Source organism: Camelus ferus, chromosome 23 (assembly GCF_009834535.1).
Source record: "Camelus ferus isolate YT-003-E chromosome 23, BCGSAC_Cfer_1.0, whole genome shotgun sequence".
Lineage (NCBI taxonomy): Eukaryota > Metazoa > Chordata > Mammalia > Artiodactyla > Camelidae > Camelus > Camelus ferus.
The window spans coordinates 9,873,803-9,892,834 of record NC_045718.1 but is presented as its reverse complement, the minus strand read 5'-3'; the positions used below and the strand labels follow the sequence as shown (position 1 = coordinate 9,892,834).

At 45.5% G+C, this 19,032-nt stretch overlaps 1 protein-coding gene across 4 annotated transcripts in view; it reads right to left on the bottom strand.

Annotated features, from left to right (window-relative positions):
- The window catches only part of CRB1 (crumbs cell polarity complex component 1), a 130,767-nt gene that overhangs the window by 3,398 nt on the left and 108,337 nt on the right, over positions 1 to 19,032 (bottom strand). Inside the window, exon 12 of one of the 4 annotated variants that reach the window (XM_032466797.1) lies at positions 4,356 to 5,723. The exons of 2 other annotated variants lie outside the window; for them this stretch is intronic. In XM_032466797.1, coding sequence (XP_032322688.1) covers positions 5,520 to 5,723 — 204 coding nt within the window. In that variant the 3' untranslated portion in view covers positions 4,356 to 5,519. Of the gene's footprint in view, positions 1 to 4,355; positions 7,461 to 19,032 lie in introns of those variants that run through there. One more of the 4 variants, XM_032466798.1, reaches the window with a different exon arrangement.

The following is a 19,032-nucleotide window of genomic DNA, read 5'->3' as shown; positions in this document are numbered from 1 at the left end:
GAAATATTAAAGACAGGAAGCAGTTGCTTTTTGACTTTTTAACAGATCTTCAAAGAAACATTTCTGTTAGGGTAAGAAAAATCAGAAGGAAATTAGCTGACTTTCTCATTCAGATGTCTCGATGACCCATCCCCTATGACCTAAACAAACTACTCTTATCAATGGCATCTTTGCTTGCTTGCCATTCTGTGGAATTTTAAATACCTTGGTTCACCTTGGTGGGTTTTTGTTGTTGACTGTGCTGTGGTCTAAACCATCATGTAATTAATATAATCTTATCACACTGTATCTCTGCATAATTTTGTCCTGGGTGTGCTCATTACAAGCCTTGAACAAGTGTGGTTCATTAGTTTCTTCATTCATTCAACAATATTTACTGACCAGCTCCTATAAATATTTAAATGAGCTAGGAAATAGAAAGATAATCCAAAGTTTGAAACCTGGATCTCAGGTTGTGGGGATGGGAAAATCGAGGACACACACACGTACACAAATAATCACACCACGTTATAAATGCGCGTTATGATGGCGCCATGAATGAACTATGCCGGGCTGCAGCGGGACTCATATTGGAACGAGGCATGTGATTATTCTTTGAAGGATAAATGGACATTCAAATATTTCAAGCAGGAAATTCTCCTTGGATGAAACAATCTGAAATAAAAAGGGCAAGAGTACACGAAAGTCCTTAGAATTTTGGGAAATGGTAAGAAATCCAGTGTGACTAAAGGTATTCTCCATGAATCTGTGTTTGAATTGGGAAAGGATTTTTAAAAGTTGGTAAGAGATGGGGCTATAAAGTAAATGAATCTCAACCAGAAATTTGAAAGCCACAGGAAAATTCAGACTTGGTCCTGTGGTTGGTGGGAGCCCCTGAAGGGGTTAAGCCAGAGCGTGGTGTGGTCGGGTCTGTGGTTTACTGCCTTGGCTCTGTGACAGGGTGGCGGGTGGGTGAGAGTGAAGGTGGGGCTGGAGGCAGAGAAAACAGGCGCTGACCTTATTTGAAGTCATGATGTGGTGACCTGGGTCTAAATTTACCAAGAGAGTGAGACTTGAAGGGGAAGGTGGTTTAGAGAAACTTGTGAGGTAGCGCCACTCGGCACAGAGGAAAGATGAGAATGGTCACCATGGAGGTGACCGTGTGGACTGGGGTCTCATTAACTGGGAAAGGACGCACACAGCGGACACAGGTCTGCGTAGGATGAGTTCGGGTTGGGAAAAGCTAGCACCAGGTGCCTGGTGTCAGGCGTGTGGCGCTATCAGGTAGAAAGAAATAACCACTCCCCACTCTCCACTTTCACGTTACCATGAAAAATTCTGGGTCACAACAGCTTTCCCAGTTACTGGAGAAAAGTGTATAGCGTTTTCTAGAACTCAATAGCTTTTCTAGAATAATTGGTTATCGCAACCAGCAGGCAAGTTATTCCAGCCATCCTGTGTGTTACTGACATCCTTCATCAGAACAACAGCTTTGAGCCGGGAAGATGAGTAGGGCTGTAGACCTGACCTTGAAAGCACAAGGGTCTGGGACTCAGAGGGCAGATGGAATCCGACCGGCAAAGCCCCTGGTGTCATCTAGGGACCTTAGATCTTGGAACCCTCTTGCTCCTAGATGCTGATGTTATCTTGATCTGCCCAGTGAACTGGGTCATCTTCCAGAGCAAAGGCTGTTCTCCTGGATGAGTGAGGTGCGAGCATCCACACACACGGACAAGAGAGAAAGCTCTTGGTTTGCCTGTTGTCTGAACTTTTCTGGGCTTTTCTCATTCAGCCTGAGCATGACTCCCCGGGGGGAGCTAACCCCACCGAGGCCCTCTCATCTGCTCCCCTGATGCTGGAGATGGAGGGGACGTCGTGGGTGAAGGTGCTGAGTTCTCGTTAGAACCCCACTCCTGGGTATATATCCAGGGGAAACTCTAATTTGAAAAGATACATGCACCCCAGTGTTCATAGCAGCACTATTTACAGTAGCCAAGGCATGGAAGCAACCTAAGTGTCCATCAACAGATGACTGGATAAAGAAGTTGTGGTATATAAGTACGATAGAATACTACTCAGCCATAAAAAAGAATGAAATATTGGCAGTGCAACATGGATGGACCTAGAAATCATCACACTAAGTGAAGTCAGACAGAAAAAGACAACTACCATATAATATCACTTACATGTGGAACCTAAAAAAATGATACCAATAAACTTATTTACAAAACAGACAGCCTCACAGATACAGAAGGATACCAGGGCCGAAAGGAGGCATTTGGAGGGATAAACTGGGAGTTTGGGATTAGCAGATACACACTACTGTACATAAAATAGATAAACAGCAAGGACCTACTATATAGCACAGGGAACTATATTCAATGTCTTATAATAGCCTATAATGGAAAAGAATATGAAAAGGAATATATATATATACACACATATACACAGCTGAATCACTACGCTGTGCACCAGAAATTGACACAACATGGCAAACTGACTATACTTCAATAAAAAAAACTTTTTAAAGGAACTGCAGACCTGGCAGAAACAGAGGGCCAATTCCCTTCATGTGTCTGGGGACCTGGAGAGCCTGGGCTCTTGTCTGTGGAGGTGTCACTACTCTCAGCACTGCGGGGACCATGGAAGACCCAGCTCCAGGCTTGAGATGGTGCCCCCTCTGCCGCCCCGGCCGTGTGTGAGCAGGGGAGGCTCAGCCTGTCCCCTAGGGTCCTGGGTTTGACCTGTGGCTCTGCACACACCCCCGGGTGACACCAGCAGGATCTTTTCCCTCCAGAGACTCAGGTTCACCACCCGTACAGCATGATCCCAGCACCTGCTTCCCAGGATGGGAGGCAGCAGACACAGTGGATGCAAAGGCCAGAGAGAACGTCCCAGAGTAAGCGCTCTGCCCACGAGTCAATGAGCCGCCGTGAAGATGCCATGTGCCACTTCCCTGATGCTGCTGACGTCTGAAGGATGAACCAGAACCGTCCCCCCACCCCCCAATGCCTGGTGACATGCTGGCAGGAGCCAACCTACAAACCGAATATTGCGACTCCAAGCTTCAGCTGAGATGTTTGATGCCAACGGCTCGCCTGACTACATCCAACAGGGCCCGCCCTCCAGCGCGGTGAGTCAGGCTTTGCAGTCGCCTCTTGAGGGCCCTTTGGTTCTGAATCCCCATGGCTGAAGGCCCTCTTGGGCGCTGCTATTCTTCAGCCAGGCTTCAAATGCACAGCCTGGGACGGAGCATCTCATAGTGGACGCGGCTGTGACTCAGGCACAGAGAGGGACCGAGTGCGGCCGTCCTGAGAGCCAGCGTGAGTTTAAGGCCAGGCCTGTTCCAAGGCTGTGCTTCTGAATCTCCTTCTCCTGAAAACATTTCCTCCCAATTCACGAAAACTTTCATGTAAAATTATCTTTAATAGCCTATGTTGCAATCTGCATTGTTTTTAGTATCTTGTTTAGATGTAATTTTTATACATGATTCAGTTAAGCTGTGATGACTTTGAACTCTGTCTGCAGAATAAAATAGATGCTTCATTTTTTTTTGCATAGAGGAGTCGTCCTGAGACAGACTGGCTGTGGCTTGTGTGTGACCCAGGGCCAGGGGCGCACCGGTATTCCGAGATGAGACTCTCATGACTTGTTTTGAACCTTCTTACCTGAGACTATGCTGGAACATGGTTTTTGTTTTTGTTTTTTTTGTAGGGGTTTGGGGTTTTTGTTGTTGTTTCCTTTTTTTCCAGTTTATTGAAATACGATTGGCAACATTGCACGTGCGGGTTGTACAGCATGAAGATGTCTTTCAGTTAGCTGAACTGATAATTTAAGACACATAGATGCCATGAGTGATGATCACAATCAGGTCAATTAACGTGCCCATCACCTCACAGAGTTACTATTTGTGTGTGTGTGTGCCTATGTGTAACACGCACGTCGTGTCACAAAAGTAGCCATGTTAGAGCATTATGTACTTACTATTATGAGCTTTAGTGATTAATGAAAAAATACTCGAAAGATGTGTTTCTACAAGGTTGGTTATAATATTTACCTTCTATCTGTGTATCTAAAGCAAAGTGAGGACATCACTAACTCTCATCCTTCAAGTTAAAAAAAGGAGAGAGAGAGAGCCAGAGCTGACCTTGTGAATTCCTCCTGCAACAAGCAGATCTTCAGTCCGGAGGAGGGTAAAAACCTCCCACACAGACTTGGGTCCTTGAACTGTATCTTATCAGCGACTTGCTAGAAACAGCCGTTTCCATAGTGATCCTGGACATGAGCCAGAGCTCTGTTTTTAACATGAATACTCCTGCAGCAGCCGATTTTCAACTGCAAATACACTGTCCACTTTACAGAAATAAGGGGGGTGATGGGGACTGAGACGCCCAAAGGGGGCGTCTTGGGCAGGGCCCTGGCACCAGCAGGGGGCCGTCCATTAGACGCTCCTCTCACTGAGCCCATGTTGACCTTGGAAAACCTGGGGGGACAGTTGTGCCCCCCTTTTTTCTCTCCTGCTCTTTCTCTCTGCATTCCAGAGAACAGTGGTCGCCAGCTAAAGACTCGGAGTGTGGCGCTCATCCGGCACTGGGAGCGGCTCGCACTGGTGTTTGTCCATCGATGCCCTTCACATCCCTTTGCACTTGGAGCTGCTCAGAACCAAGACCCCGCCCTTCTGCGCGCTGTCTCTCTCGTTCATTCTCACAGTCACAAGCCTGGTTAAGACACTGTCTTTTACGTGAGTCGTTAACTGTCCTCTGGCCACTCTTCCTTACCCCAGAATCTACCCCATCCAGCCAGCTCTAGAGGGAAAAAAATGAGCTTGCTAACCTGGCTTGGAAGCCCATGGACACTAACTGTAACCATCCGAATCATATCAGACCTAAAATGCTAAGTTTTAAGCCCAAACTCTTTATGAATCGCCCCTCTTTGCTTGTCAAGGTCATCACGAGCTGGGACCTAGCACAGACCTGCACTCCAGCAAAGGGACTCTCTCCACTGGCCCTTCTGGAATAGGAGCCCTGCCCTCCTGCCAACGCCGCCTCTCCAGGCTGCATCACGCCATTTCTGCAGTCTGTTCCCCTTTCAGAGCACGCCCAGGCTGAGCCGCTCTCTGCACAGCCACCTGGGGAAGCCCACGGGACTCCACTGCCAGCATCCTGCACAGCGATGCCCCGGGCTCAGCACGCGTTTGAGAGCAGCTGGAACCCGGCCTGCCAGGCGCGGCCTGTCCGGTGCGCTTGCACCTCTGCTGTGGCTCGTAAAGGCGTGAGGACACGCTCTGCCCCTCCCCTCAGGACTGTACGGAGTGCGGATCTGTGTCCCCTGCAACTTTCCAGCATGACAAAGTGCAGGGCTTGGCACGAAGTGGCAGATCAGGTGTTACTGCCCCATCCTCTTGTAATGCTCATCCCTCTGTTCAACGCACTCACTCAGCTCTTTTCAGTCGTAGGAAGACTTCTGGGCAGCCCAGAAGTTCACTAGTGGTGACAGTCAGTGACCCACTCAAGACGTTTTTGCTGGATGCCTCCAGTGGACTAGGTCCTGGAGGTCGGGAATCCCAAGGCAGAGCCATCAGTCATCTTTAGAGTTCGCGGTGGCATGGTGGTGCCCAGGGCTGCGCGGCGACACAATGACCGTGGCTCAGGAGAGGGCTGTTCTGTTAGAGGCGAGCGCGAAGGAAAGAAAAACAGGAGAGATGTGGACTTCACGACATCCTGCGATCTTCTCACGGGAAGCTGCTGGGGGAATGAGGGAAGGAAAGATGTCGGAGGCGGAAGGACGGAACGTGACCCAGCGGTAGGGGGACCGGGAAGCATGACCGGGTGTTTCCTGCTGGCCTGGGAGGTTCACAGGGGCACGTGCTTCACAGAGTCACAGCTGGAGGGGACGCAGCCGCTAACCTGCCAGGAAACCTGGGCAGGTGACCCGCCAGGATCCCATTCTGGGAAGTTCAGCTCCTCTCCCTTGGGGAAGTGGAGCCCAGCCTCGCACGAGTGGTTCCGTGTGTGTCCTCTGCACACGTGACCCACACCCCTTATTAGACATCCAGCCCCGATTAGAAGCGTCTCAGCTTCGTGCGCCAGGAGTCCGGCTCCCCTGGGCTTTGCAGGCCACAGAAGGACTGGAATTTCCTTACTGCTCATCTTTGCCATAGTCTAAAGACATTAGAAGGTGATTGATAAGTACGTCAATGGCTTTTATACATAATGTTAAAAACAAGAGAATATTCAGCAAACAAGTCAAAAAGGAGGGGAACCTCTGAGGTTAAATGATTCTAAAGTGACTTGATACTAGAATGGTATCAACATGACAACTAACAACTACACGCAGTGGATTGTATCCTGGATCAAAAAAAAAAAAAAAAATCTAAAGGACAATACTGGGACAGAGGAATCTGAACGTGGATGAACTGTGAGATGGTCAGTTTCCTGAATGTCATCCCGGTACTGTGGCTGCAGGAGGAAGTCCAGTCCTAGGAGACACTGGCTGAAATACTTAGTGGTAAAGTGTTAAAATGTCTGCAACCCACTTTCTAAAGACAGAGCGAAAAAAGTATGTATGCAGAGGTGTGCAAAGGTAGAAAAATGTTTTAAAAAATCGGTGAAGCTGGATGAAGTTGGTAAACACGTGGTCACTGGACTATTTATTTTCTGATTTTCTTTCACTTTCATTTTCCCCCACCAAAAGTTGGAAAAGTAATATTTTAAAAAATGATGGTTACAGTGAACATACTTCCTCTGAATCCCCAGTTTGCAGCTCTTGCTTCTTTCACTGCGTTTGTTCCTCTGCTGCGACAGAGCTTGCTGATCTCTCTCTTCTGTACTTTTATTGCCCAGTAAATCTTACTTCCACTGATGGCTTTATCTCCCCTGCGAGACACTAAGACGTTCACGGATTGCATCACATGCCAGTTTCCTCATATATTTGGCCCTCGCCCTCCTGCCAGAGCCCAGCACAGCGCCAGACACGCAGTGGGCGTTCACGGACTTTCTCACGATCTCTTGGCATCATCCTTCTCGACCTAAACACTGCATCTTGGCTCTTTTCTCGCTCGGATTTTTGCCTTCTTACCACCTTTCTTCAGTTGGTGAAAAGCTACCATGCATTCATTCTCACATTAGGCAGGAAAAGGAATACCGAATCCCCAACATCCTCGTGGCTTATGGCACGTCCTCTGGCAAAGGCAATCTCGTCTGTGTCATCGTATTTATTGCCCCCAAATCAGAACCAGTTGCCAGAGTAATGAAAGTCTATTGGTTTGTGTCGACTTAATCCATGTCAGGGAGGGGCTGTAGGGGCATATGAGGATAATTTGACCAGCAAAAGGAAAGCCATAAAAATGATCAAAAAGCCAACAGATATACTGAGAACACCAAGTTATTTTACTGAGGATTTATGGCCGACTTATCAGAAAACTATTTGGTCCAAGTCTACATTCAAGTATGTCCCTCAGTAATTCAGCAAAGATTCCGCCTCTGGAAAAAAAAAAAAAAGAAAGAAAATTGCCTCTATAATGAGATACCCGAGTAACCCCTGAATTGCAGCACATGGAGTTTAATTTTCAGCAGTTGAGAGACTGCAGTAAATCCAGCTTTTGGATAACTCGTTACCCTTACTCCCTAGACCTGCAGAAAATGAGCAGAGCTCCAAGGCCAAGTGCGCCGTCCCTTCTGACGTCCCCGCAGAACCTGCAGACTGTTGTCAGTCAGAGCGGGCTTCCGTGTCCGGCCTCGCCGGGCGGCAGCAGGGCCAGCCCTCCCGGGCCCCCGCAGCAGAGAGCGCGAGTCCCAGGCTCTGCCCCGCGATGCCAGCTGCACCCCGGGCCCAATGCTGGAGGCTGCCTTTTACGGACCGCACCCCAGTGAGCGTCCCCTCACGTGGGGGAGGAAGTGCGGCGTCAAGTCTCCCACGGGCGATGTATCACTCTACCTCTGACAGCTTGTCCCCGAAGTCACAGAAGTGTTTACACAATCTATTGTGCCATTTACTCTCTTATTTTAAAAAGCAAACGTCGAAATAAAAACCTTTGCTTCCAGCGTTTCATTGATAAATGTCTCTACCCTGTCCTTCCTCTTAAATAATCTCAGAAGTAGCTACTTCTGTGGTCGCTGTCAATTTACATCAAATTATCAGAATTCCGGTTTAAAGTCCACCTCGTGGAAGATGAGAGAGGCACAGAGTGTTTTCGTGGGAATCCCCGCCACACGGCCTTCTCTCCTCAAGATCATCTGAATAAACAAGGACCTACCGGACAGCACAAGGAACTCTATTCAACACCTTGTAACAGCCCATAATGAAAGAGAATGTGAAAAGGAATATATGTCTGTACAGCTGAATCACTGTGCTGTGCACCAGAAACCAACACAGCGCTGTAACTCCACTATACTTCAGTTAAAAAAAAAAAAATCGTTTGATCCTTGGCTCATCCGAACAGAAAAGGATGAGCCCGCCACACTGAGGTTGGCCAGATCCTTAGTGAACACGACGAAAATCGATGAGCTTGTTGCCACAAAACAGCAGGGTACCTTACAAGCAGCGAAGATAGAAACCTTCATATTGCAAAGATTTATTAAAATAGCATTTATTGGGGGAGGGCACAGCTCAGTGGCGGAGCACATGCCTAGCAGGCACGAGGTCCTCAGTTCCATCCCCAGCACCTCCAGTAAAATAAATAAGTAAAATAAAACGAATTACCTCCCTCCAAAAAATTAAATTAAAAACAATGTTTTAATAAAATAAAATAGCATTTAGTTTGGGAACTAAAGATTTCTTTTCAGAAGACAAGCTTCCAAATTCCAAATAAGCCACTTGGTAAAACCCTATAGGTTTTACTGTTGGCAGGATTAAAGCAAAACAAGACAAAACACAAAAAACTTCTGTTCGATGTTGCTAACAGTCCCCCTAATGCCCCCAGATGCAGGTGGGGAGACGGATATGTTTACACCGGAATTGAGGATTGCACAGCAATCCTTCTCGGGGAGAAAAAAATAAGGTCTAGCAGCCTATAGCTACTAGCTTAAAAATACTGCTGAGCCAACTTGCCCTTCGTCGATGTGCACGTTCAGCCCAGAAGTCAACAGTCTGTCATAAAGCTAGATCCCAGCGCAGCCGCGACGGCTGTTCCTCACTCTGGGATCTCTGAGTGTGCGTGCACGGTGAGTAGGATAGTCAAAGTGTCTGCCTCAGCTTTTGAAATGACAGTTTAGGGGGTCCTGGCCGAAAGATTCTGTCCCTTCTCTACAAGGGCTCCAAGGATGAGAAGATCAGTGACTGTTCTGATAAGATGGGGACCAGATTCTCTGCTTCCTGCCCAGGGCAGAGACATTTTTAAAAAGGAATGAGATAGCCCAGCTACCATGTTTGGTGACATTTTAGTTCTGTAACGGGCTCCTAATAGTCCAAAAGGTAAGGCTTCCTCTGGCTCGTCTTTGCTGATTGCTGCATTCTGTGTCATACTGAAATTTTCATTATTTACATTCTTTTTCTTCCCCCTGAATTTTGGAGTCATTGCCTAAAGACTACATCCCTTCCGAACTTAAATCACCTGAAACATATGGAAGTGCTGTTTCCCAAACCCCCAAGGAGACTGAGAACTGAGAATTCAAACTAGACACTAAGCCCCTTCAGTCTTGTTGCTGCTTCTTTCCCACAGCCCCAGAACACCACCCTCCCCGCATTTTAAAAGAGATTTCCCTCGGGTCTGGGACTTTCCTATTCCACCACCATGTAGGTGACGCATCCTCAGGGATGCGGCTGTGCCGAGAGCCTCAGGAGGAAGACCGGGGTTAGTCGCCTGGCTTGCAAAATCCTCCCCAGTTCTGTTCACGAGGATGGCGGCCAATTCTCCAAATGTGCTCTGCGCTCCTGTCCTTTCCAGGGTCTCCCTGCTCACATGGCACAGATTAAACACACGGCCTCCGAGCTCTCAGGGTTGGGAGGAGAAGCGTTCACGTCCCGCTGGCAGCCCTGGGTGTAGGAGGAAGCCGTCTGCTAGGGGTTCACACCAGGAGTGGCTACAGCTCCGAGCAGAGGAAGTCACAGCGCAGCTCGCCTCAGTCCAAGCGCCCTCTCTGTGTGGCGACCCGAGGAGACAGCACCTCCACGTTAAGAGGCATTTTCACTCCTAGAGGCTCTTGGAGGTGGGTCCTCTACCCAATGGTTGCATTATTCTCTTTTACTAAAATTGCTTTGCTACCATTTTTAGGGCTCTTCTCCTAGTCTCGGGAACCTGGAATAAATCTACTATTTCTACGACAAAGGTGACAACTGGGTCTTTGAGTGTTTGTGCATTCCACCCAGGCAATTAACCCTTTTGACATCTGGTCCATTTTCTACAATGAAATTACCTGTAAAATACTTTGCAACTAAAAGGTGGTACGTAGTGGAAGAAGCAAAAGTCATTAAAACCTGGAGATTTAATAAGTTCCTGGCATTTACATGCCTCCTCATCTTAATCTTCACAATAACGACACAGGGGTTATGGCCCTTACTGAAAAGGCATCTCAAGCACTTTGTCCCAAGTAACAACCTGTGAGCAGCAGGTCTGGGACCTGGAGTGTCGGCGTTGGTTCAGTTCTGCACAGATGCACCCTAGGAAGAGCGCTAATAGCTGTAACCCCAAACCTACCCTGAATTTAAACCACGGTACCCTCATTTGACATATTTACACACTGAGAGATGAGTAATAATGGTTATTTTATATTTCAGCTCTCGCTGATGTAACCAGCCAGGATTCCTGATATCAGTGTTTGCTTAATTTTTTTAGAACTATGCGTGTCAGGTCAGAATCAGCTTCCACAGAGCAGGCTGATGGGTGGAAGGATTTTGTTTGTGACTTCTAGGCAGGTGCCCAGCACGCAGTGGGTGTCTGAGAAGCCAGCTGTCTCTGGAAACAGTGCCTGCATAGACGGTGAAAAATTCAGCAGGAGAACAAAGGAAAGGACCCATCTTTCACAACTTCCAGTCCTATGCTTTACACCCCAGCATGCCTCTCGAGAAATAAAGCAAAAAACCTCCCAGGGTTGTTGTCTGTATAAAACAGCCATGTGCTACTCCCCCCCCGCCCCCCGTTTTAACACAATGTTACCGGGCGATGATTAAGAAGGTAGCCGTCTCCTGCTTCACGGGGTCAGAAAACAAGGTATCAAGCCAGCAACCCCCTTCCTACGTGCAGCACTTAGATTGCAGCCATGTGCGGCTTCCAGCTGTAGATAGCAACGGCGAAGCGAAGAGAGAGCTCGTCCCTGGCTCTGGGCTGCCTGAGCTCAGCAGATTGCGTGACACCCCGGCCTGATTTGCTGAGATGTAGATAACTGCACTTCTTGTTAACAAGTTTCCGTGTGTTTTTCACTCCGTCAGCAGGTTCTTGAGTCCATGCCTAGATTAGGTTTGACTAACGTCAGCACAATTTGACTTTGATGGAAAGTTTGAAGTTTATAATTAAACATGGTACATCCTTTTGTTAATTTCCAAGCTCCAAAGGAGGTAATCCCTTTGGCTACCAGAGCATTTATACCCGGTTCCCCGAAACACATTGACTCCTTTGCCTCTGACTGAACGAAGTCCATAATGTTTTTAGGACACTGGGGAACACTTGGGGGCAAACTCAGGTGGCCTTCCACACTTCACCCATCACCAAAGGACGTAAGGTTTCCACAAGCTTGGGAGAAGGACAGAGTTGTTTTTATATTCCTTTTGAGACACTAAGGTTCAAAACTATTATATCGGAGTTCCTATTTTCTTGTAGAAGTTAAAAAAAAATGGCCTCAACATTGTTTACGTGAAAACATGCACACATATTTTACAAGATACAAAGTATGTAAGTATGACTTGTAGTTCCTGCATTCCATAAACACCAGATGATGAGGATGGTGATAAGTGGTCTGTAAAAGGCACTGAAGCCGTCCCATTGAAATGACGCATTACTACTCATAAAAAGTCTGAGGCAGACAGGATAGCCTACACCACCGCCTGCAAAGTCAGGGAAGACAGCATGACGTGTGAACAAGATGCTATAAAGCCTACCTATTGTTTTTAGGAGAAGGTACTTTTAATTTCTGTAGCAAAAATTCTAATTGGCAAATTCTCGGCCATGGATGCCTGGAGTTCATTACGCGCTGTGCTTCTGTCCTGATGTATGATTCTGAGACCTGTGCCCTTCTGTATTCGGAAAGCTGCGTCCACACAGACTACACCCTCTTTTTTCTCTTCTGTCACCTTCAGAGTTCCTGACATATTGTAGGTGCTCCAATTCCTTTGGACGGAATTGACAAATCGGATAGCGCTGTGAAACAAATTGCAAAAACGGACTTGACGTAAATGCCCCGCGCGCCTGACCTGCCCAGGGGATAACGGGTTCACCTGGCAGGTGGACAGGAGGGCCTCGGAGCTCTGTGCATGCAGGCCCACCTGGACCTCGCTGTGAACTCAGATTGCTCAGCAGGAGCTTGTCGTAAGGAGGGCAGTCTGCGACCACCGGAATGAGCACATCAGTGAACACATCCTTCAAAGGGAACTGGACCGAGGATGGTGTCCTGGACATAATCCGCTTTAGCTAACAGCTCTACGTGAGTCCATACGCGGGACACAGCCTCCTCTTTCCTCCCGGAATATTTCATTTGAACAGGTAGCCACTCAGCTGCTTGGCCCTTTATTTGTTTTATATTTTTTAGTTTTTAAATTTTTTAAATTATATTTTTGAGGTTTTTTTCAGGGGGGAGGTAACTAGGTTTATTTTTTTCTTTCTTTCTTTTTTTAATGGAGGTACGGGGGAGGTACTGGGGACTGAACCCAGGACCTCGTGCACGCTAAGCACACACTCTCCCACTGAGCTCTACCCTCCGACTATGGCTTCGCCCTTGTTTTTATATCACCTTCACGACTCTCACCTTCACATCCCAGGATGCCTCTTCACAATGGTGCGCTTCCTCGCCTCCACCTCCCCCACCGAGAGAGCAACGGCCTGTCCTCCCCAACCGTGGCGGGAAGGCTGCCCAACACGCCACCATTTCTGGTTCAAGGCAGAAGACAAATTATCCGCAATTACACAGAACCTGTACCCCTTCAGCTCACCTCACGAGGTAAGTGGGAAGCTTGAGGTCATCACTTAGGGCTCTGCAAATAAAACATTCAATCCAGAGGCTTATATTGGTTTCTGTAATTCAAGAACATTTATATTGGTAATTAGGTGGCAGTGGAGTGATACCAGCTCAAACACACTCGACATTCAACCTGGAGAAGCTGCAAATGCGGACGACTTACATGTTGCCGCCTGTGACTCTCTTTGGCACTCACAGGACTTACCGGTAAAAATAACCGGGTCCTGGGTTCCATCAGGGCCACAGAGCGGCTGTACAACCTCCTTCCATTTAGTTTTCATGTTCTCCCTGGAAATGTTCTCCACAAAGTCCCACAGTTCCCTGGATATAGTTTGTCTCATGAAAACCTTGCATTTTTGTGAACTATACGTAGTGGCACCTACTTTAAACACCCATATGACAGTTAGGAAATGCTAACATTTCTAAAGTGTAGGGGTCGGGTGGTCTGCTTAAAACAATCTCCAAGTGTTACATTTTACAAATTAGGAAACAGAAACCCAAGACTGTATTTTGGAGAAAAAAAAGATCAGCGAGGACTCTGGGTAAGTCACTTAACACGCCTGGGCCTCAGCTTTGGCATCTGTAAATGGCAACGACGTGCTTCCTGAAGGTTAAGGGAGGCGCCGCGTGTCGGACACCTTGGTCATCAGGACAGCTCGACGTCAGAGAAGGCCCAGCTCTCGGGGGAAGAGACACCACCAGAACCCGGTCACCTGCTGCCTGGGCCAGGGGGCTTCCTGTGTCCTGAGCTGGTGACTCTCCTTGGGCAGTTGATGGTCCACTTTCAGAAACGTCTGGCTTCCTTAGCTCTGAAAATAGATGGCACTGACCACAGAAATGCTCAAACCATCTCCTGCGGGGCATAAGGTATATTTTATAATGATTCGCACAATTGGGACATTTTAAAAAGCGAGTAAAATGTGTTTCTTAATTTCACGTATTGATGTTGAACAGTGACAACATTAGTCTGTCACCTCAAAGAATCTTTTCCAGCGGTGCTGGTGCAGGGAATCTGCTCAAGGGAGACTTAATCTGATTATGCTTGAACCTCCTCAGACCAAAGCTTGTCTTTGGTCCTTTGAGAAAAAAGGGAGAGAGCATCACAGGCCTGAAAATCCTCAGTTAATGAAGAAGCATGTTAGAAAGATTCAAATGGAGGTAAAAAATAAAAAAGAGAGATGCTTAAAGCAAAACTTAGTAACAAAACTATGCCTAGAGAAAACTTTTAATTAGCAGAAATCAAAAACTGGGTTAAAGAATGTGTGCCTTTAATAAAACCAGCCCTCCACTCCACCAAGTCCATTCAGCACAACTTCCTGTCTGAACAGCATTCTGGAAAGAAAAAAAGAAAGAAAGAAAGGAAGGAAGGAAGGAAGAAAGGAAGAAAGAAAGGAAGGAAGGGAGGGAGAGAGAGAGAGAAAGAAAAGAAAGAAAGAGAAAGAAAGAAAGAAAGAGAGAAAGAAAGAAGGAAAGAGAAAGAGAGGAAGGAAGGAAGGAAGGGAGAAAGAAAAGAAAGAAAGGAAGGAAGGAAGGAAGGAAGGAAGGGAGAGAGAGAAAGAAAGAAAAGAAAGAAAGAGAAAGAAAGAAAGAGAGAAAGAAAGAAGGAAAGAGAAAGAGAGGAAGGAAGGAAGGAAGGGAGAAAGAAAAGGAAGGAAGGAAGGAAGGAAGGAAGGAAGGAAGGAAGGAAGGAAGGGAGAAAGAAAAGAAAGAAAGAAAGGAAGGAAGGAAGGAAAGAAAGAGCCAAGGAACAGTTGGTATTGGTCTGGGTTCCAATCAGAAGGAATATCATTGAAGTGTTTTCTTTAATCAAATAAAACCGTCACTAAAGAAAGACACTATTGTTTTGGGTGTCAAAGTGACAGCTGACATCTGATCACAACCTACTGGAAATAATTTAGAGGAAAACATGGCACACACCTAAGTCGCATTATCACGAAATGACTCTTCCTTCTCCGGCTGGATTTCAGCAGAAGCTTGGACAGTTTAATCCACACTCGAGCCCAACCCTGAATTCATCTGATTTTATACCCATCACGTCCCGGCAGCCTCTGCCTGTCCCAGTCACCTCGTCCAAACTTTGTCCCCGCATCTTGGCTTGTCACCTTTCTTCTCTCTCGAACGCTCTCCCGTTTTCTGTCCTCCTAAGAATCGTCTTTGTGCTTTACGGCCTCACCGAATTCCCATAACCCCCATGAAAACTTCCCCTCTGGGAACAGCAACTTGTGACCAAGCTTTCCTAAAGGCAACAGAAGCCTGTCAAGAAGAAAACCCGTATGAGAACCGACACTTTCATTTTTGAAAATCAGGAGAAACTAAATTCACATTACGTTAAACTAGACAACAACATGGTATTTAAGTGCATACCAGCAGCCTTCAGTTTGATCCGAACTCTATTTTAATAGATAGAGCCAATGCCCAGAGTTCTCCTTGAGTAAAAAACAAGGGAATAACTCAAGAACATGGTACCTAACAGGATGCAATCACCTTCATCATTCACTTTGAGTCATTTGCTTAGTTAATTGCTGTGTAACAGGGAATCCTGATTCCTGAAATGGATCTGTGATAGACTTCAGTTACATTCTGAAGAAGACGGAGGTGCATTCTCCAGGCGGGCAATAACTAGGAAACATCTCAGCTTGCCTAGAGCGACGCCATGCTGGGCTGTTGTCCCAGCATAATTATCGATAGCGCTTCCTTTCGCTCTCAGAGTAGCCCACTGGAACAATAAACAGCATCGTCAGCCTCGTCTTCGCCAACATACGTCATTATAGACCCATTTTAAGGATCTCCACGATTTACCAAATTGGAGAACTGTGTGGGTGGAGCTATACATGGAAATCACCCAGTTCCCCTGATCTAAGCTTCCTGGGAGCAGAAACACACCTGTGTGTTTATTTCAGTTTCTCACTATGCTTGGCGCAGACAGACTTGCTTATAACAGATCCTCCATAATGGTGGATGAATGGATACATAAATTATTTTAAAAATCAGTTTCTACAAAGACCAGTATTGTAGCAAGGCAATGATCACTTCAGGGAGACTGTTGTAAATGATGACAATAATTTGACAGGTAACTGAAAAGCTGCTTGATTGGATTGGCTAGTCAGCTCCGTGCCAAACTTCAACCTGTTTACTTCTCACAGTTGTCTGGGGCTTAACACCAGCCAATTAATTCACTTACACCTGTGATCCAGGAGCCCCACTCTCTATGATCAGCTTCTGTTTTACTTTGGACACATGAAGAAATGTGTTCTGCAGGTGAAACTCCATGTTACATGATTTCTGTGCAACTGGTGGCAGTGACCTCACATTAGGAAATGAAGAGCATTAATTATACTTGGTGAAGCAGAAATCTTAATGATGTGTGAAAAGATGAAAGGAAAACAGATTAGTGAACTGAATCAGACCTGCTTTCAGTGATTGAAAGACATCAAAACAACATTTAAGAACCTTTTTCTATGTTCGTGCTATATTTACTCCTTCCTGAATGCTAATTAGTGGAAACTCAATGATAAGTGACAGAGCTTTTTAAGATTGTGATTTGAAGAGGATGTCATTCTGGGTGCCTGTTTCCTGAGAGCACAGAGACTGCCATTCTGAGGGAGATGCTCGTGCCACTGGCCAGTGCTCTGTTCCCAACAGGGGCCCGAGGATGTGGGCCATTCCATCATCCTTGATGTCATCCTTGGGGTGACATCCTTGACCCATGATATCATCCTTGACCTCAGCCTCAAGGATCAAGGACAACCCTAACCCACTCAGAAACCACATGTGACTCTGTCATTCACAAATGACTCCAACTCCCTGCTGAGTTTAGTGTTCTTTTCTGCTTTACTCTTAATTTAATTAATTTCTGCATTACTCTCTTAATTTAATTAATCTTGTTTAAGGAGAATTTCCTATCACTTGCTAGACTTACTATGTCTTAGTGAATGGGTCCCCTCCTGAAATTCTGGGACTTCTGGAACAGGTTCCCTCAATCAGGCTATCTATTCATTTACATGTAAGTTCAGACTCTTCATTGAGCCAGCATAAAGAGTATTCCTTACTCCTCAAATCCCCTATCATATATTATATAGTTACCTTCCTCTGTAGCATCTCCGCACGTGCTACTGCCTTCTAGAGAGGTTGCAGACAGCTATAGGCACCAAAGTTTTAGGGTTGAATTGGAAAGAAGTTTCTGTTTGTTTTTTCAAACCATTCTTGATGATGATTAATGTATTTTGTTTTTGTTTTGCCAGTTTGGACCACAATAACAAAGGGACTCCTGCTAATTACTCCAACATCCCTCTCCTAATTGGTAGATCTCAAACTGTTCTTTAGCATGAGATTTGGAAATAGAAGTCTTGGCGGAACCCTAGCTCTGATGCTTCTTGGACATTTGCCCTCGAGCAATCCAGGTGACCTCTTTAAATCTCTATTTATCTCTAAATAAAGATAATAATGCCTCTCAGAGAGATTACAAAGGGAAAAAAACTGGAGGTATTAACATGAGAGCCCCTCTTAAAAACAGTACTAGTGTATCTGTGCTTATCACTTATTCTCAATTTCCATGGGGTCATGTATTCATTTTCCTTCTCTACCTTTTCACAGCAAGTATTTTGATGGTAGAAAATGTGGTAACTTTTAACCTCCCAACAAAGAAAAGTCCAGGACCAGATGGCTTCACTGGTAAATTCTATCAAACATTTAAAAAAGAATTAACTCCATTTCTTCTAAAACTTTTCTAAAAAATTGGAGAGGAGGGAATACATCCAAAATCATTTCATAAGCTCAACATTGCCCTAATACCAAAGTCAGACAAAGACACCACAAGAAAAGAAAACTGCAAGCCAATATCCTCGATACACACAGATGCAAAACCCTCAACAAAACACCAGTGAGCCAACACCAACAGCACATTAAAGGGATTGTACACCATGGCCAAGATAGATCTATCCCACAAATGCAAGGATGGTTTAACATACAGAACTTAATCAATGTAATACACCATGCTAACAGAACTAAAGAAAAAAAAATCACACAATCATCTCAATTGATGCAGAAAAAGCATTTGACAAAACTCAGTATTGTTTAATGAAAAAAAAAAACACTCAAAAAACTAGAAATAAAATAAAATTACCTCAACATAATAAAGACCATAAATTAAAAGCCCACAGGTAACATCATACTCAGTGGTTAAAAACTGAAAGATTTTCCTCTAAAATCTAGTAAAAGACAAGAACTCCCATTCTTGCCACTTCTATTCAGCATTGTAATGGGAGTCCTAGGCAGAGCAATTATGCAAGAAAAAGATTTAAAATTCATCAAAATTGGAAAGAAGTAAAATTTGTCTGTTTGTAGGTGACATATGTAGAAAACAGTAAAAACTGCCCCCCCCCACAAATTTGTAAAACTAAGAAACAAATTCAGCAAAGTTGGAGGATATAAAATCAACACACAAAAATCAGTTGAATTTGTATACACTAACAATGAATAATTGGAAAAGAAAATCATGAAAGCAATCCTTTGTGTGAGAGCATCAAAAAGAATAAAACACTTAGGCAACATCTGAAGGCAGTTTCACACTTTCCTTAGGTCTTCTCTTTCTTGAGAAAACATCCACTATCCTTAAACTGTTTCTAAAATGCCTTTCTCTGGTCCTGGAAGTCATCCATGTTTGCCTTTGAATGTGGTGCCCAGAAGTAAAAACTGCTCTTCTCAAGTACCCGGTCAGTACAGAAGTCGAAAGAAAAACAACGTCCCTTCTTCTGGGACCAAATGCTTATGTTAATGCAGTCTAAGGTTACCTACTTAAAATGAGAGTTTCTGCTTCTAGTAATGACAATGTAGCTTCTACAGATGAACCCTTCAGGATTTCTCATAAGTTGAAAAAGCAGTATTAAAATTTGGATGGAGCCACTTTAATAGCCAAAGCAATGTTAAAAATGAAGAACAAAGCTGGAGGCAT